The 16,256-nt window shown below is 40.2% G+C and overlaps 1 protein-coding gene across 4 annotated transcripts in view; it reads right to left on the minus strand.

The window, feature by feature from the left end:
- Positions 1–970: 970 nt before the first annotated feature.
- The window catches only part of actn4 (actinin alpha 4), a 52,735-nt gene continuing 37,449 nt past the window's right edge, over positions 971–16,256 (minus strand). The window contains exons 5-22 of one of the 4 annotated variants that reach the window (XM_018096216.2): positions 15,463–15,550; positions 15,232–15,310; positions 14,212–14,293; positions 13,888–13,973; positions 12,609–12,701; positions 11,888–12,118; positions 11,592–11,739; positions 10,186–10,336; positions 9,845–9,953; positions 9,611–9,751; positions 8,148–8,330; positions 7,919–8,053; positions 6,663–6,842; positions 6,405–6,551; positions 3,125–3,205; positions 2,782–2,847; positions 2,476–2,634; positions 971–2,362 (exon numbers count right to left, since the gene is read on the minus strand). In XM_018096216.2, coding sequence (XP_017951705.1) covers positions 2,204–2,362; positions 2,476–2,634; positions 2,782–2,847; positions 3,125–3,205; positions 6,405–6,551; positions 6,663–6,842; positions 7,919–8,053; positions 8,148–8,330; positions 9,611–9,751; positions 9,845–9,953; positions 10,186–10,336; positions 11,592–11,739; positions 11,888–12,118; positions 12,609–12,701; positions 13,888–13,973; positions 14,212–14,293; positions 15,232–15,310; positions 15,463–15,550 — 2,318 coding nt within the window. In that variant the 3' untranslated portion in view covers positions 971–2,203. 4 annotated transcript variants of the gene reach the window in all.

Consider the following 16,256-nt stretch of genomic DNA (forward strand, 5'->3'; position numbering starts at 1 on the left):
AAAGCAGAGGCGTGTCAATTAGGCTGCAACTCTGCTGCAAAATATTGTAGCATTTTACTCTTATCATATGAGTGTGTCATTTATTGTTTTTATCTTTTCCAACATGATTCAACCCCTTTATTTTTTTTTTTTTTAACAACTGTAAGGAGCGCCTTACTGAACACACTCAAGGTCCTAAGCATTCTAGAAAATAGATCCTATATAAGCACACTAAAGCTGGCGATGTCGCCAAGCGAGCGGATCTTCACCCGATATCCCCACCTACGGGTGGCGATATCGGGGAGGCATGTAGGTGAATTCTGCACGCGGCAATGGGGCAGTCGGTTCGGGGACCGCATCAGCGAGCCGATGCGGTCCCCGATCCGATGGGATTTTCTAACCTGGCCGACCGATATCTGGCCAATTTCAGGCCAGATATCGGTCGGCCAGTCCGCTCGTTTCTGCCCATACACGGGCCGATAAGCTGCGGAGTTGGTCCAAGGGACCGATATCGGCAGCTTCTATCGGCCCGTGTATGGGGACCTTAAGGTTTCAGCTTGTTGTAAAAAGTGCTATTTATACAGTGAATAAAAGTCAGTGATGAGTTCCATGACCATATAAAGGCAAGAGGCTGAAGGCTGAGTGCTTTTATGCAGGTCATGAAACTTCAAGGTGACTTAAAACAATCTCATACTTTATAACAGGGGGTACATTATATATTATAATACACAAGTTTCAGTGAGTCATGTGAAAGAAATGACATCACTAAGCACCGTTATAACGATATAAAGATATTCATATTACAGAGGGTTCTCACACCTTCAGCTGTTTACAGACATCTTTGGGACCCTAGAAGAAAATATGACACAAATGGATCCAATTATATATCCATAAAAGGATCCAATTTCTGGAATTTGTAAAAGCCCGCACAGGAAGTGACTGCACTTGTCCAAAGCAATTCAATCAAATAATAACAAATGCACACCAATAATTATCTTAAAAATATGTCTTTTATTGTTCTGTAAGGAGATGCCGAAGCAGCAGGAATGGTAGAAAGTGGATGCTGCGTTTATGACATCTCTCTCCGCTACGGCTGCCAGTATAAAAAGAATGGGACAAAGATTGTTACAGACTCCCTTAACAATAAGTCGGCAACCTTTTTTTTTTTTTTTTAATAATTTTTTTTTTTTTTTTTAAGTTCAAAGACAAGAAAACTGCAAATATAGGTTCTGCTAAGTGAATATATATATTTTATCATAAATCCCCTAAATTAAGTAAAAAGTAACCCTCTTCAGCTTTTCATTCATTTCATTATAATTTTTGGTCCTTCGGGCAAACAGGGAGGGGGGGGGGGGGAATCACAAGAGACCTGTATTTTAAAAGGGATGATGTGGAATGTAAATCTAAAGCAGCATTCTAATCTGCATGCAAAATGATTAATAGTAACAACAAAATGGCTGACTGTATAAAGAAAGCAAGAGCTAGTGGCCTAAATGGCATTAATTTATTCACGCATCCCAAATATTAACCTCTATTAAGAGTGACTGATTCATTTTAATTATGCCAGCTGCCCCTTGCAGGCAGATAACTGGGCTGTGTTACAACATTACTTTTAACACAGCTCAGTAAAGCACACTTGTTATGGATATCTCCCCTGCCTGCAGTGTGGAGCCATCTTGCATGAGAAGAATGCTGCACCTCACATAGGGAGGTAGAGGAATGTAAAGCAAACTGTGATAATAGGGAAAAAATAAGCAAGCAGACGATATGTTGTAAAAGGGTCCCATGCCTCTCAGGGGAAATAATCTACCACTCCTGGGTAAAGAAAACTAGGGTGCTAAAGGACTAGGAATAAATAACCCAGGAAGTATGTAAGAGTTTGTGAGCTTGTTGCAAAGAAATGGCTACTACCCAGAAGCAGAGTATACATGCCAGTTGTGTGTGGAAGAAGCATCACCTGGCCTTTCAGCCATTGCATAGATAACTTTGCAGAGGGGGGAGTGGTGAAGTAGTTAAACCTCCTTATCCTCCTCCCACCCTGCAAAGATAATGGAAGTGTGATTCCCCACCTTCCGCTGGGAGGGGAAGGGGGTTAAGTTTAAGCCCAGTGACACCCATGCACCTCTTTAGCTTTGCCCTTACTGCCACAATGGCACTGGTTGCTAGAGGGGAGTGACAGGGCAATTTTAGAGAAGGCCCCCTTAATCTATTTCCCATTGCTCCCTCACAAGTCACTCTCCCCATACAAAGCAGTAGAGAAAGACATGTAATCCAGTGCTCCAGGCACTGCGTCAGGTCCCTGGTAGGGTGCCATACGAGCAATGCAATATTCTGCCTGATCTGGAGGAAGCTCTCTACGCAGCTCTGCTGCAGTGATGTAATTCTGAAAAAGAGGCCAAGCATTATTTAAGGATATAGAGTAATAATATCATAACAGAATACAATGATAATAAAATACATTCAAAATACAGATATGATGATGCTTGTACAACTTACTTTATCTCCAGCCAGGACCTTAAATGAGGCTATGACTTGGTCAGCTGTGTCTGTGTCTGTTGTCTCTCGGGACATAAAGTCTATGAATGCTTGGAAAGTAACCATGCCAGTGTTGTTCGGGTCAACGATAGCCATAATCCGGTTAAACTCTGCATCTCCCTAGAATGCATACAGGCCAGCAAAAAATAAAAGGTCAAAGGCGTAATTTTTTTGTACTGAGAGAATCACAGGAAGAGCACTAGACAGACCAGTGGAAGACACTGAAGGTAGAGTATCACAGATGTAAGAAGAAGTAGAGGCGCATACCAAGCTGTATCCAGTAGAGATAAGGAGAGCACGAAAGTCATCAGCATCCAGTGCACCGATTCTCTTCTTTCCCAGTACAGAGTGACAGACAAAACAGAGGAGAAAGTGGAGAGAAAGTGACAGGCCCAGCAGTGGATTGGAAATGAAGTTTAAATTGGGAGAAATTAACATGAATGTTACATATAAATGAAAATGAATGGAGGAAGCAAGAGGAAAAATGAAGGACAGAAGGAGTTCGAGGAAAATATGAAGAGAAAGCACACCATAGAGAGAGAGAGAGAGAGAGAGAGAGACAGATTGAGAGTTAGTTTATGTTAATTTGCCTTGCATAGGAGGTCTGTACCTGTCTGTCATTTTCCACATCATATCCCAGACTGATCAGACATGCTTTGAATTCTTCAGGTCCCAATGCACCTGTATGATCCTGTGACAAGTGGAACAAGGTGAGAGGAAAGCAGGCAGAGGATAGGGTGTGATGGTAGGGAGGCAAAACAGAATGACAAAGGAGATGGAAGAGAAACAGGTACATTAGGGGATACACGTGAACTGGGAAAGTAAGACAGATGGTCTAATTTAACCTACCCTTCCTATAAATACGTAGATTAAAGTAAAGTAAAGTTTCCATCCATTCAAACATTGTCAAACTTAGTTTTTCTGCAGGAAAGTCATTTGCGTTTCTTGTATTAAACTGTGGTTTATAGCCAAACTAGGCAGTGTCTTGGCTAACCATTCACAGATGCCATAGTACATTTACATTTGCTTATAATTTCCCTCTTTGAAGAACCTAAGTTTACATTCCTTGCTGCAGGTCCTGACTGGGATTTAAAAGAGGGCCTTGCATTTCAAGCCCCCCTTGAGCCCAATAACTAATGACATGGCAATAACAATGGCATCTTACAGCAGCCCCTCTGGTATTTGCCAGAATCTACAGATTGCGAGTCCGGCCTGCCCTGCTGTCACCTCCACTAACTTATACCACTAGCGACAGCTAGCAACACTTCACTTTTTTCATGTATTACAAGTCTTGGAACAAAAGGGTGTTCAGCTGATGAAATATAAAACACACTTTTTTAGGTTTTACTGGAGGGCCATTCTGTGCTAGAAACATTTGAAGAAGAAAAAAAAAACCCCCAAAAAAACCCCATAAATGTCACAAAATAATTTTTACATTACACCAGTGATCACTGATCACTTATAATTTCGAATTAGAGAATGTGTGACTGGTATGAGTTAAATTATATATTCTGCTCCAAACTGCCTCTCCCCACATTTTAATTTGTATCTGCTAGCACTCAAGGCTGACAGAATGAAGTTCAACTGCTTTTGAGCATTCTGTCCTAGTGACACAGGTACAGGTATGGGACCGGTTATCCAGAATGTTTGGGGGTTTTCCAGATAAGGGATCTTTCCCGTAATTTGAATCTCCATAAAATCATTTAAATATTAAATAAACCCAATAGGCTTGTTTTGCCACCATTAAAGGAGAAGGAAAGGCAAAGTCACTTGGGGGTGCCAAAATATTAGGCACCCCCCAAGTGACTTTAACCGCTTACCTCGTACCCCGGGCTGGTGCCCCTGTTCGGAGAAAATAGCACCAGCCCGGGCACCTGGAGCGGATCGCTTCCTCCTTCCGGCTTCTGCTTCCTAAACTGCCGGTGGCCGGGCATGCACAGTAGAGCGAAAAAGCCGACTTTAATGTTTAAGTTCGGCTTTTCACTCTACTGCGCATGCGCGCACATCGATACAGGAAGAAGGAAGCGATCGCTGCTACCCCGGGCTGGTGCTGTTCCCTCCTCACAGGGGCACCAGCCCGGGGTAAAAGGTAAGCCGTTAAAGTCACTTGGGGGTGCCTAACATTTTGGCACCCCCAAGTGACTTTGACTTTATTTTTCCTTTAAGGATTCATTATATCTTAGTTGGGATCAAGTACAAGGTACTGTTTTATTATTACAGAGAAAAAATAAATCATTTTTAAAAATTAGAATGATTTGCTTAAAATAGAGTCTATAAGAAATGGCCTTCCCGTAATTTGGAACTTTCTGGATAACGGGTCCCATACCTGTATCAGTTTGCTAAATGGGTCAATTTGCCAATACCTTCCCGACAACCAAAAAAGTTTTAATAAAATTGCTATAATTAATGATCCCCTTTATCTTGGGTATTTACAGTGCGGTTGCCATGTGCTCCAGTTTTTGAAGATGTCTGATTTGATTTAATAAAATGCTCAGCTACTTGAAAGGAATCTTGTCTGCTCAATTGGAAAGAACTTGAAACATTCTATCCCCATAGAAAGAGTGGTAAGTTAATGAAGATTGGAGGGACATTTTTTAAAGAAGAACTAAAGCCTAAAAAAAGATTATGGCTACAACTGCTGTATTTCTATAGTGAACTTACTTAAGCAACCTAGAGGTTTGGCAGTCCATTAAAAAAATGTTAACAGTAGCTTATGATCTTGGATCCTGTTAGACCATCCTCTGAATGTCAGTGACGCCCAAATATAGTGTAGGTCTGTCTGTTGGGGGCACTTTCAGAAGAGCTTTGCCTTTTGCTAGTTAGAGTGTAAAACATAATGTGTAGCATTTCTAGCCTATTTCTAATTTTTCTATCTCTGTATATGCTAAGGGGTTTGTTCCTGCTTCAGCTACGCTTGTAGTTTCATTTTGCACAACAGATTTTAAATTGTTAAACAAGCAGTACTTGCATAATGTCACGTTTTCAAGGTGGAAACAATGTTATTGCCTTTGCAATGGTCAACAAGGCACAACTGAATAACAGTTTTGAGTTTGTGTACACACACACACTTTATACAATATTCACGGACAGGAGTATAGTAAATAGTCTACTTAAAGGAACAGTAATATATATAAAAAAACAAAAGAATGTTTTTTTAAAGTAATTAAAATATAATTTACTGATGCCCTGCACTGGTAAAAGTTGTGTGTTTGCTTTAGAAATGCTACCATAGTTCATCTAAATAAACTGCAGTGTAGCCATAGCGACACCTATTCAAGCTGGAAGAAAGGCACAGGTTAGGGCAGCGACAAATCATCTTCATCGCGGGTGACTAATCCCCCCGCAATGCCATCCCACTGGCTAGAAAGTAAATCGCAGGTGGGATGGCATACGCAGCGCCGTGATTGGTCGAAGTCGCCCGAAGTTGCCTCGAGAGGAAAGAGATTTACATTCTAGCCGGTGGGATGGCATTGCGGGGGGGATTATTCACCCACAGCGACTAATCTCCCCGTGTGTCACTGCCCTTACTTAACAAATAACAGATAGCCTCTGTAGAATACAATGGTGTTTATCTGTTATCTGCTATGTTTTTTTTTTCCTTTGAATGGCTGCCTCTGTGGCTATACTGAAGCTTTGTCATAAAAACTATAGTAGTCTACAGGCAAACATACCAGTTGCACCAGTACATTACATTATAATTACTTGTATACACTTTCATATTTTTAGTGTTACTGTTCCTTTAAGTAAAAAAAAAAAAAAAAAAAAACAAAATAAAAAGCTGTATGTTTTGATGTTTTACGGTTTCTCCCAACACATTACAGAATGACCTTAATATATGAAGTTTTCTTTTTTAAACCTCTGTAGCCCCACCACAACAATGTAGTTCTTACCCTATCAAAGTGATTGAATGATGCCCGGTATTCATGCATCTGCTCCTGGCTGATACCCTTGGCATCACGGGTAAGGATTTGGTTTTCCACCTCATTACTTGTGCGAGCTATTGTAGTAAGAAGATGTTCCCAGCCTACACGGATGTGCTGGAAAAATAAAACAAGAGTTTGATATATTTTTCTCAAGAAGAGGTCACCAAACATGTTATTTTCATAAAAAATGCAATCATGACAAGCCATTTTTTATGTGTTTCTAACCTCCATAGTATAGTTAGTGTGCTTGTTATCAAAGATCAGGGCTTCCTGGATGAGCTGATGCTGCTGCTCCAGTTTGTCAATATTGGGCTTGTAATTTATGACACTCTGTTCATACTGCTTCAGGTGGGTCATCTGGTCTTCCAGAGTACCGTGCAACTCTATAGCAATCCTGCCAATCTCCTGCAGAAAGAGAAGTCATAATTTAAAAATGCTGAGCTAAAAAAAGCCTTGGCAATCTAACAGAGATAATGTGCAGGAGGCCATAATTAAAGCCTTTGACATTTTATATGTTGTACACAATTAATCACAACAGTTAAATGTTTTAAAACACACAAGTGCACTCAAGCGCTTAAATCTGTATTTCTACTTCCAGCTAGTAGGGAAAAAGGCAATTCTGCAGATAAGCCAAATAATGCTGCAAATGCAGAATTCAGATTATTCAGTGTGCATACCAACACATATGCAAGCAGAAATCATTCTTGTAACTAATGGTCCCCATGCACAGGCCAATAGTAGCTACCGATATCGGTCCCTTGGACTGATTCGGCAGCTTATTGGCCTGTGTAGAGGCAGAAACGAGGGGCATGCCCGACCGATATCTGGCCTAAAATTGGGCAGATATCGATTGGCCAGGTTAGAAAATTCAGTCGGATCGAGGACCGCATCGGCTCGTTGGCCCCATTGACGCCAATATAATTTGATCGTTTGGCCCCAGGGCCAAACGATCAAATTATTATTTATTTTTTTTACCTACACGCTCCCCCATATCGCCTACCCGTAGGTACGGATATCAGGTGAAGATCTGCTCGCTTGGCAAGATCTCAACGTGTATGGGGGCCTTAAGTTAAGTAAGAAAACAAACTGGGCATTAAAGAGATACTGACAACAGAAATGAAACCTTTTTTTATATCTGTCATAACATTGTCTTTGCATGCTATTTATAATTTTGCCATAAAAGTATTTGTCCAAGCTTTTACATTCCCTATCTGATCCCCCATGTTCCTCTGTGAGGGGGCGGCCATATTTGTCCAGCAGGAGGCCGTTAGCATTAGAAGCTATAACTGACAGGCTGAGAAGGGACAGTCAGGCTGGCAAAACAGTCAGGTTTTGGGATTTCAAGTAACAATTACTTACAAAAGCAGCCCTATCAGCAAAAAATTATCAACACGACCAATAGGCAACTTTTTATGTAGATTCATATTTTAAAAAGTTGTTTTTTCGTGTCAGTATCATTTTAAGCCACAGCCTGCACCTACCTCCATCTTGGCCTGTATCCAAGGTCCTACCACATTAGCTAGGCTGGCAAACTGCAAGCGCAGGTGCTCATTGGACTGCTGCTTGTCATGTTCTCCTTTCAATGCACCATCCCTTTTAGGAACAAGCTGCTGAACCTGCAGAAGTATTGAGAGGCGGGTTATTTTTCAAAAAAAAATTGACTAAAATAAAAAAATTAGATGGTGTTTTTCCATAAAATTTGTAACTGACCTTCTCCCATTTTGAGTTAATAATCTGCGGAGTTACAGTTGTATAAGGATTCCCACTGGCTAGTTTGATGTGGCTGTAATCCGCAATTTTCTGAGCCTCGTTCTGAATCCCAAGAATGGCTTCTCTCTCACGGTCAGCATCCGGAAGAGTGGACTTGAACTGCTCATGAGCTGCAATCAGACCCTGCAAGAACATTTTCTCTTACTATAATGATATACCAATTATTTAGTAACTATCCTACATTCTCAAGCATATTTGACTTGAGACGTAGTTCACAAGGTAAAGTTTTCTCAGAGGCCCCATTAGGCTAAAGTTCAAGATTACCTATTGTCACCTGGAAAATGCTTTTCTATGCTAACTGGTAGCTAATTTGAGCAAAATTGCACATCACAGTCCTGTTACCTATGACCTAGAACAGTGCTGTCCAACTTTTACGGTGCCGAGGGCCGGAATTTCTCTAGAATACATGGTGGAGGGCCGCTAATGGAAGCCAGTTTTGACCACTCCCCTTTTTGAAACCACACCCACTTCAAACCACACCTATTTTATCACAATGGTGGAAGCACAGCAAAATCCCAAATGCTTGGTCCTTACTGTGGGGATATCAACCATCATTCATATGTGAAAGAATTATGTCATATTAAGATATACCCTTAAATTCCATATGCCTCCTCCTCCCCTGTGGATAGCACAGCAACCCCCAGTACATAATTACACACCTTAGGGACCATTTAATGGCTATTTCCAACTGCTAACAAACCCCTGCCAGGTTCACCTCCCACAAGCAGCATAGGGCAAGCAGAGTATGGCACACACAGGCAGCACTCTGCCTGTCCTATGCTGTCTGTGTGTGCCATACTCTGCCTGTCCTACCCTGCCTCTGTGTGCCATACTCTGCCTTCCCTAGGCTGTCTCTGTGTGCCATACTCTGCCTGTGTGTGCCATACTCTGCCTGCCCTACCCTGACTGTGTGTGCCATACTCTGCCTGCCCTACCCTGACTGTGTGTGCCATACTCTGCCTGCCCTACCCTTCCTGTGTGTGCCATACCCTCCCTGACCTATGCTGCCTGTGTGTGCCACACTCTACCTGCCCTATGCTGGCTGTATGTGCCATACTCTGCCTACACTACCTATGTCTGAGGTGTGAAGAAGTGAACAATGGGAGTGATTACAGTCTGAGCCTGAGGTGTGAACACTGCAGGGGGTGAACAATGCAGGTATTAAAAGGTGTGAAAAACATAGGGGATTACATTTTTAAACAATACAGAGGGATTACAGCCTGAATCTGAGGTGAGAACCATGCAGGGGGCCAGTTAATCTCAGTACTGATACCATTTAATGCTTACTCAAAGGTAAGCCATCAAAGCAGCCAGACAGGTGGGGGGCCACACAGAGGGGGGGTTGCGGGCCGCCAGTTGGACAGCACTGGTCTAGAAGATCCCTTAAAGCCACACATGCTCACCTCAATCTCCTCAATGGTGTGCACTATGAACATGTCTTGCAAATCCTCCATAGCTCCTTCCATCCAGTTGTTGAATGGTGCAGCTCGCTTAGCATATTCCAGGTACAGCTGGTCAATTGCTTCCAACTGTTTCTCCGTTACCTGTTTGCAGACATGAAGGCATCAAAACACAACCATAATTTACACACTCTTTATATGGATGTTATGCAAATCATATGAGGAAAAAACCCTAACCTCTAGGGCTTCTCTCCTGGTGTGTGTTAAGGAGCCCAGAAGATCCCACTGGTCACATATCTTCTGGCACCGAGCATTGACGCTGGGGGAGTCGTAGTAATCCAACTCACTGAAACAAAAACAAATTAGCATAGAAAGCCCCAAATATGTCAAACCTAAATTGTAAGGACCTTATTTCTAAAAATAGACAAGCATTTCCTTTCCTTTCAGTGCACCACACACGAAGGTGCAGTTTTGTGTTGTTGTATAAAAAGTTAAATACAGTTCTTCATTATGAAACAGATACTGGAGACATTTTAGTAGTAGAGAAGCTGACATGGATATTGAAACAAGCTACTCACTTTAATTCCTGTGCAATAGCTGCTATTTGTTCTACACGATCCTGGTGGGCTGCAAGGTCACTTTCAAATGCTTCGTGTTTTCGGATAAGTGCCTTTATGTCTGCAAGGGTGGCACTTTCATAATCTTTCTGCTTCAGCATTGCCTCTTTGCCTGTAATTAATGTATTTGTTAGTGTAAAAAACTATACCTTTGGTACCCAGTTGGCACAAATATCCAAAATATAATGAAAAGATCAAGCAAAATGCATTCATTTAAGTTATAAATTTTGGTTGGCACAACAAATCCCAAACAACTCATAGAAAAAAGTAAGGCTAAGACTAAAACTAAAACGAAAATTAAGCAACCTGTCCAATGACTAAGTTCTTTAGTCAGATCTACAAATGTTAATTATCACTGCTTTTAATTGGGTTGTTTATACGTTTATATTAGGCCAGCTATTAGTATTTAATATCTGGCCCTTTGGGAAGGTGTGTGTGGTGGTGGTGGGGGGGGGGGGGGGGGGGGGGGGGCACACTTAATGCAGCAGTGGTTCCCAAGCTGAGCATGGAGTAGAGGAAGGTGGGACTTAGACTATAGGTTATTAAGGGTTCAATCTGGGCATAATGCCTTATAATTTGCTTTTAGAGATAGGTTTAAAAGCCCTGGTTTATTTGCTTCCCCAGATATTGAAACTATTGATGAATGTCCTATATCTGCAACCTTGTTATGGGAAGAATCCTAAACAATGGTTGGCACTCCAAAGGGGGCTTAAATAATAAAAAAAATAGATATCCAACTAAACCAAATTTTAATTAAAGCTCACTAAATAAAACTTTTATGGTAAGACCTCCTTAAATTACCACCAAAACAGAGATACTGCCAAGCACCCTCTTCTGGCTTCCAAGCCCTTGATAAATGGGGTTAGAGAGACCCCGCTAAATGTAAACGCCACTCAGTTTGCAAGGGCATGTGTGGCACTGCACAATCCTTACAAACTCAAACTTAATACACTATCCTAAATTAAGGACCCCCTGGCAGGACTAAACATGCTAATTTCTGGGGGGGAGGAGGGGCTAAAAATATGCTTAGATATTTCTACATTTGTCCCAACTCCAGAGTCAGAGTCTAAAAGAAAAACAAAATACAGCTTAAGATAAATTCAATAAGTAGTTTTAGTTCTCTTTATAAGAGACTTCAGTTTCAATATACTGTTCAATCTACCCATAAAGAAGTTTTAAAGAATGAGTAAATCTTTAAAATAAGGATGCAAAATTGATGGGAGTGCTATTCTAAGCACATCTACAATTAACATCCAATGTTTTTTATTTTAAGATTCAAAGATATTAAGCTGAATAATATGAATGCATTTTGTTACCACAGCACTGCCTGCTGGTCAAATAACGTTTTTCATGTGTTCAATACACACCTTCTGTCCAGGCCTCGTGGATGAGGGCTTTCTGACGAAACTTTTCTGCCAAGTGATCCAGTCTCTCCAACCGTCTGATTGCATTCAAAAGCCACTCCTCAAAGCCTTTCTCAGCCTGCTCCAAGTGTTGCCATCCATTATTAATATCCTAATGAACACAGAAAATTATAAATGAAGACAGAAGAATTCCACACACCAAGTTTATTGGTAATATAAGAGAACAACAAATGTTTTTTAATGAGGCTACAGGAACAATGCAGTATCAGTGTTCCATTGCTTTCTAAATGCTTTCTCACCGAAACCATCTTGCCCTCCGATGGCATAAAAGCAGGACGATTGCTGAGCCTCAGTTTTGTTTGCAGGGTGTTGAAGTTGATTTCTAATTGGCACTTCTCTTGCACTTTAGGTGGTTTGTGCACACGACGGTAATCTCGGAAATCTTCCAGCTTTTGCTGCATGTCATGCATAGTTTTTTCAGGTACACGATTCTCCAACCAAGGGATTGTACGACGGATCCACTCCAAAAGCTACAAACAGAAGACAGTGAACATCTGCTGGTACCTCTAAAAATATTATTACCAGGAGAAGTTTATCATGTGTACTATAATCTCATCAGGAGTCTTCCAACAAGATGGGGGTCATCCATCATAGCCTGTAGCTCACCTGAATATAAATGAGTCACTGATACAGTGTCCACTGAACTACTCTCTTTGAGATCATCCTCGGCCATATAACCAACAGGCTAGCAACTACAAATAATCTAATCAACTAAACTTTAGAAATATACCCTAAATCAGTCTGCCCTTTGTAAAAGAATGCCATTATTTAACAATTAAAAACAGGAAAGCAGAATTACAAAACCTTAGTAAAGAAAAATAAGTTCCATGCAACATTTTCTCAAAGGCACATGGGACACATAGCATTTCTCTTCTAGCTTACTTCAGTCAATGGAGAAATGACCAGTTTCTGAGCCATATAACTAAAATAGTCAATTCTTAACAATTATCAAAGACTTACATCACTAGCCAGCTTTTCATAGTCCTCCATTAGATGCTCATTTTCTTGATTTACAGCCAACACCTTACAAATTCTGTTAGCTGCTGTCTCAGCCTATGACAGAACACAAGTTGGTTAGAAGGCTGAATCACAAAGGCAAAGAATAAATAATTGTTGTTGTATCGGTGCTAATATAAAATGACTACATTTTCAACTTATTTGAGAATATGCAAGACCCTCCAAGATGAAACATACTTTAAATATACCTACTTCAAGTAAAGTGCAAAAAGGGCTCAGAATTTCAGGTGAATTTTGGTCTTTTACATGTTTGATCTTTTTGTGTCAGCTTGTGTTAATTCATTCTGGCCGTTGTCAAGTTACTTGTGTTTCTAAGCACTCTGATTAAAAGTATTAAGCTTACTGATCAGGAACCAGCTAAGCCTCAAAATTCTGTTTACCACCCCGAGTATAATAAGAAAAGCTATATAAGCATAAAAATAATATTCTTCTCAAAGAAAGAGAGGTGGAAACTGGCGAAAATACAAAAGTTGACAAGCTGATATAACACATTTCAGCTTCTGGACAAAACAAAAACCAGCAGAACAAGTTTGAATTGCACCATCAGTACATCCGATTACCTTAATCATGTCTGATATGGTACAGGAAGTTTATGTAGAAGTGGCACAGAATGCAGTCACAAATACAAACAAGATGTGCGCTTGTCTGCGTAAAAACAATAATTCTTTACTGACAGAACAATTGTTTATGTGGCATTTGCTCCCACTCTGTGAATGTAAGAAGTGGATGATAGGTGGAATTTCCCAAGCAGCGTAAGATACAACAAGCAGCAGCTCACCTTCTGAGCACCAGAGAAAGCGTGGTAGAAGCAGGAAACGTAGGTCATTATGGCCTTCTCATCAGGCCTGAGAGTGCCCACAATATCTGTGCACAGAAAGAGAGGGGAAAAGAAAAGGAAAACAGAAAAGTGAGAGGCAGCAGGTTAAGCCAGGACCCAGAGGTGGGGGCTTCCTGTCCTAGATCTGCACCTCTCTAACCTGTGTATATGTCTGGAATGTTGTGGGGTTCCCTGCACATCTAACACTTAACATTCCTTTGATTTCATGGCGATTATTGTGCATGCTGGCATAAAAACCTAAATCCTCAATCTCTGCCCAATACTCAATCCAGACATATAGTAAGGTGAGAGCACACCAGGCAGCTGCAAGTAAAGCAAGAAATGAGGCATGCTGAGGAGACATAGGGCACAAGTGGAGGCACTGCTGCCCTCCACAAACGCTACCTTCTGAGCTCCAGAGAAGGCGTGGTAGAAAGAGGACACGTATGTCATGATTGCCTTCTCATCAGGACGAGCAGTGTTGACAATGTCTGGAAATGAAGGAGATAAACTAAGAGATGGAAAAACACTGAAAAGTAAGGTGCTGCACCCACGTGATATATGCCAAATGGTGCAAATTTACATTAAAAAATGTAAAAAAATTAAAACACCTTGTTTTCTCAACAAACCAGGAACAAATGTGCTGTAAATGAATTGGGGATTTGTACAAGTCCAATTTTTCTATTGTCATGGAAAAAAGCCAGGTTTTTCTAACAGAGTACAACTCACCTTCAGCATCCAACATCTTGGGAATGTCAAGATATCTTTCTGCTACTTCAAAAGCATTGTTTAGGTTAGTAACTGGGTCATCCTAAAAGAGAAACAATGGTAAATAAAAGTCTGATCTGAAGACGTAAAGGTAGGTATAGGTACTGACAAACAGTACCAAGTAAAGCATACATTCATTTACACATACTGAATTCAAAAAGAAAGCATGGGCATCCTTTAAAGGGAAATTATTGAGAAAATGAAAATTAAATAAACGTCATCTCACATAACTTTCTAAATATATCAATAAATATCAGTTAAAAATGCAGAACTGTTTCTGAATCATAATATTCACTATCACTTGTGTCTCTATCAATGTGCCTCTCTTCATGCTCTCTCTAAGCTGAAGTTGGAGTTAGACTTTTGACAGTTAGGTCTTATACATTACTTAGATGGGTGCTCCCTTTGCCTTGAAGATGTATCAGAGCTGCCTTTCACACTAATGGAATCCATCCAAAATATAGATAAATAAGATAAATGCCATCTATCTATATGCAGGATTTTAAATTAGTTAGCCCTAGCACACATTTTTTGGGAGCAGCTCCCAAAAATGTTTAATTCGCAAAACATGTAATAAAATAATTTTCTGCTAGCAATTTCTAACAGGCTAATGCCTTTATTCCCCTATAAGGGAAGTCCCTTTGGTTCTACAATTGTAGTTTATGTTGCATTTCATAAACAAAGTAATAAAATGTGAGTTTTGCTTTCTACAAGTTGCTTATATGTTATAACCCTCCAATTGCTCAGTGGTTGTTATGGTTTACTATGCTGCTGTAAATTAGTGCCTACGTTATTGAATAAGAATGAGTGATTAGCAGGCAGGTGTCATTGTATTACTACGTTGTCATTTTATTAAAGAACATTTTTCTTCCACTATACCTAGTTACACATAGATCAAGGAAAAGGAGGGAAAAAAAGATCACATAGTTAAACAGAGCTTTTGCTAGTGTTCAGAGAGAAATGCACTTGGCAAGAACTCACCTTTCTCAGCTTGTCATACTCTATCAGTTCTGGGCGATGTCTATGGATTAGGGCATTGAAAGCCAGCCCATCCTTCCAGCTATTGAACAGGGGAAAATTTGATCAGGGCCTGATTTATAAGACATATTTTAAAGTCCTTTAAAACGTATGCTCAAAATTGATTTCAGGAATTAATGAATGACATAGTTCTGCTATATAAGTTACCGTATTTTAAAGGAAAGGAAATAATACCTGATGTGGAAGTTCTGAACATTGACATTCTTATAAGGGGCAGTCTTCCTCTGGCACCACAAAAGAAGTCCTTCCTTTGCAGAGGTTTCTAGGGAAGGAATAAAAAGATACTGAATTAGGGATGCCAGGTAGCTGCTCTCCGTATGATGCTGAACTAAAATGAAAAAGATGTACTAAAATGTGATAAAAAGCATTAAAGGGAAACTATACCTCCGAACAATGTAGATCTCTATAAAAATATCTCTCAAAAAACAGCTCATATATGTGGAGAGCTTCTGAACAAAAAGCTGATTAAAAAAATATAAGTAAAAAAAAAAAAAGACCAACTGTAAATTGTCTCAGAATAACACTCCCTATGATACTGAATGTTAACTCAAAGGCAAACAACTCCTTTAAGTACCAAGGGATCATACAATTAATGGTGCACACAACCAACCAAGGGCACACATATATGCTAGGCCACATCAGCCGATTAATGGGCAAAGTCCTGTCTTTTACTCCCACACTACTTCCTGTTACAGTTAGAGATGCATTATTACCTGTCAGGTGATCTCTGATCACACACAGCCCATCACTAAATGGTGGCTCAAGGTAAAAGATGTAAAAGACAATATTTACAGATATTCATTCCAGTTTGATGCAATTCTTTAACAGGCCATTTAATATGATATAAACTATCTTTTGGTTAAGTATTCATTCTAGGGGTAGAGATTTCCTTTGAAGGGGTAGCTCACCTTCAAGTTAAATTTTAGTATGTTATAGAATGTATATCTTTATCGATAACTTTTCATTTT

Source organism: Xenopus tropicalis, chromosome 8 (assembly GCF_000004195.4).
Source record: "Xenopus tropicalis strain Nigerian chromosome 8, UCB_Xtro_10.0, whole genome shotgun sequence".
Taxonomy (NCBI): Eukaryota; Metazoa; Chordata; class Amphibia; order Anura; family Pipidae; genus Xenopus; species Xenopus tropicalis.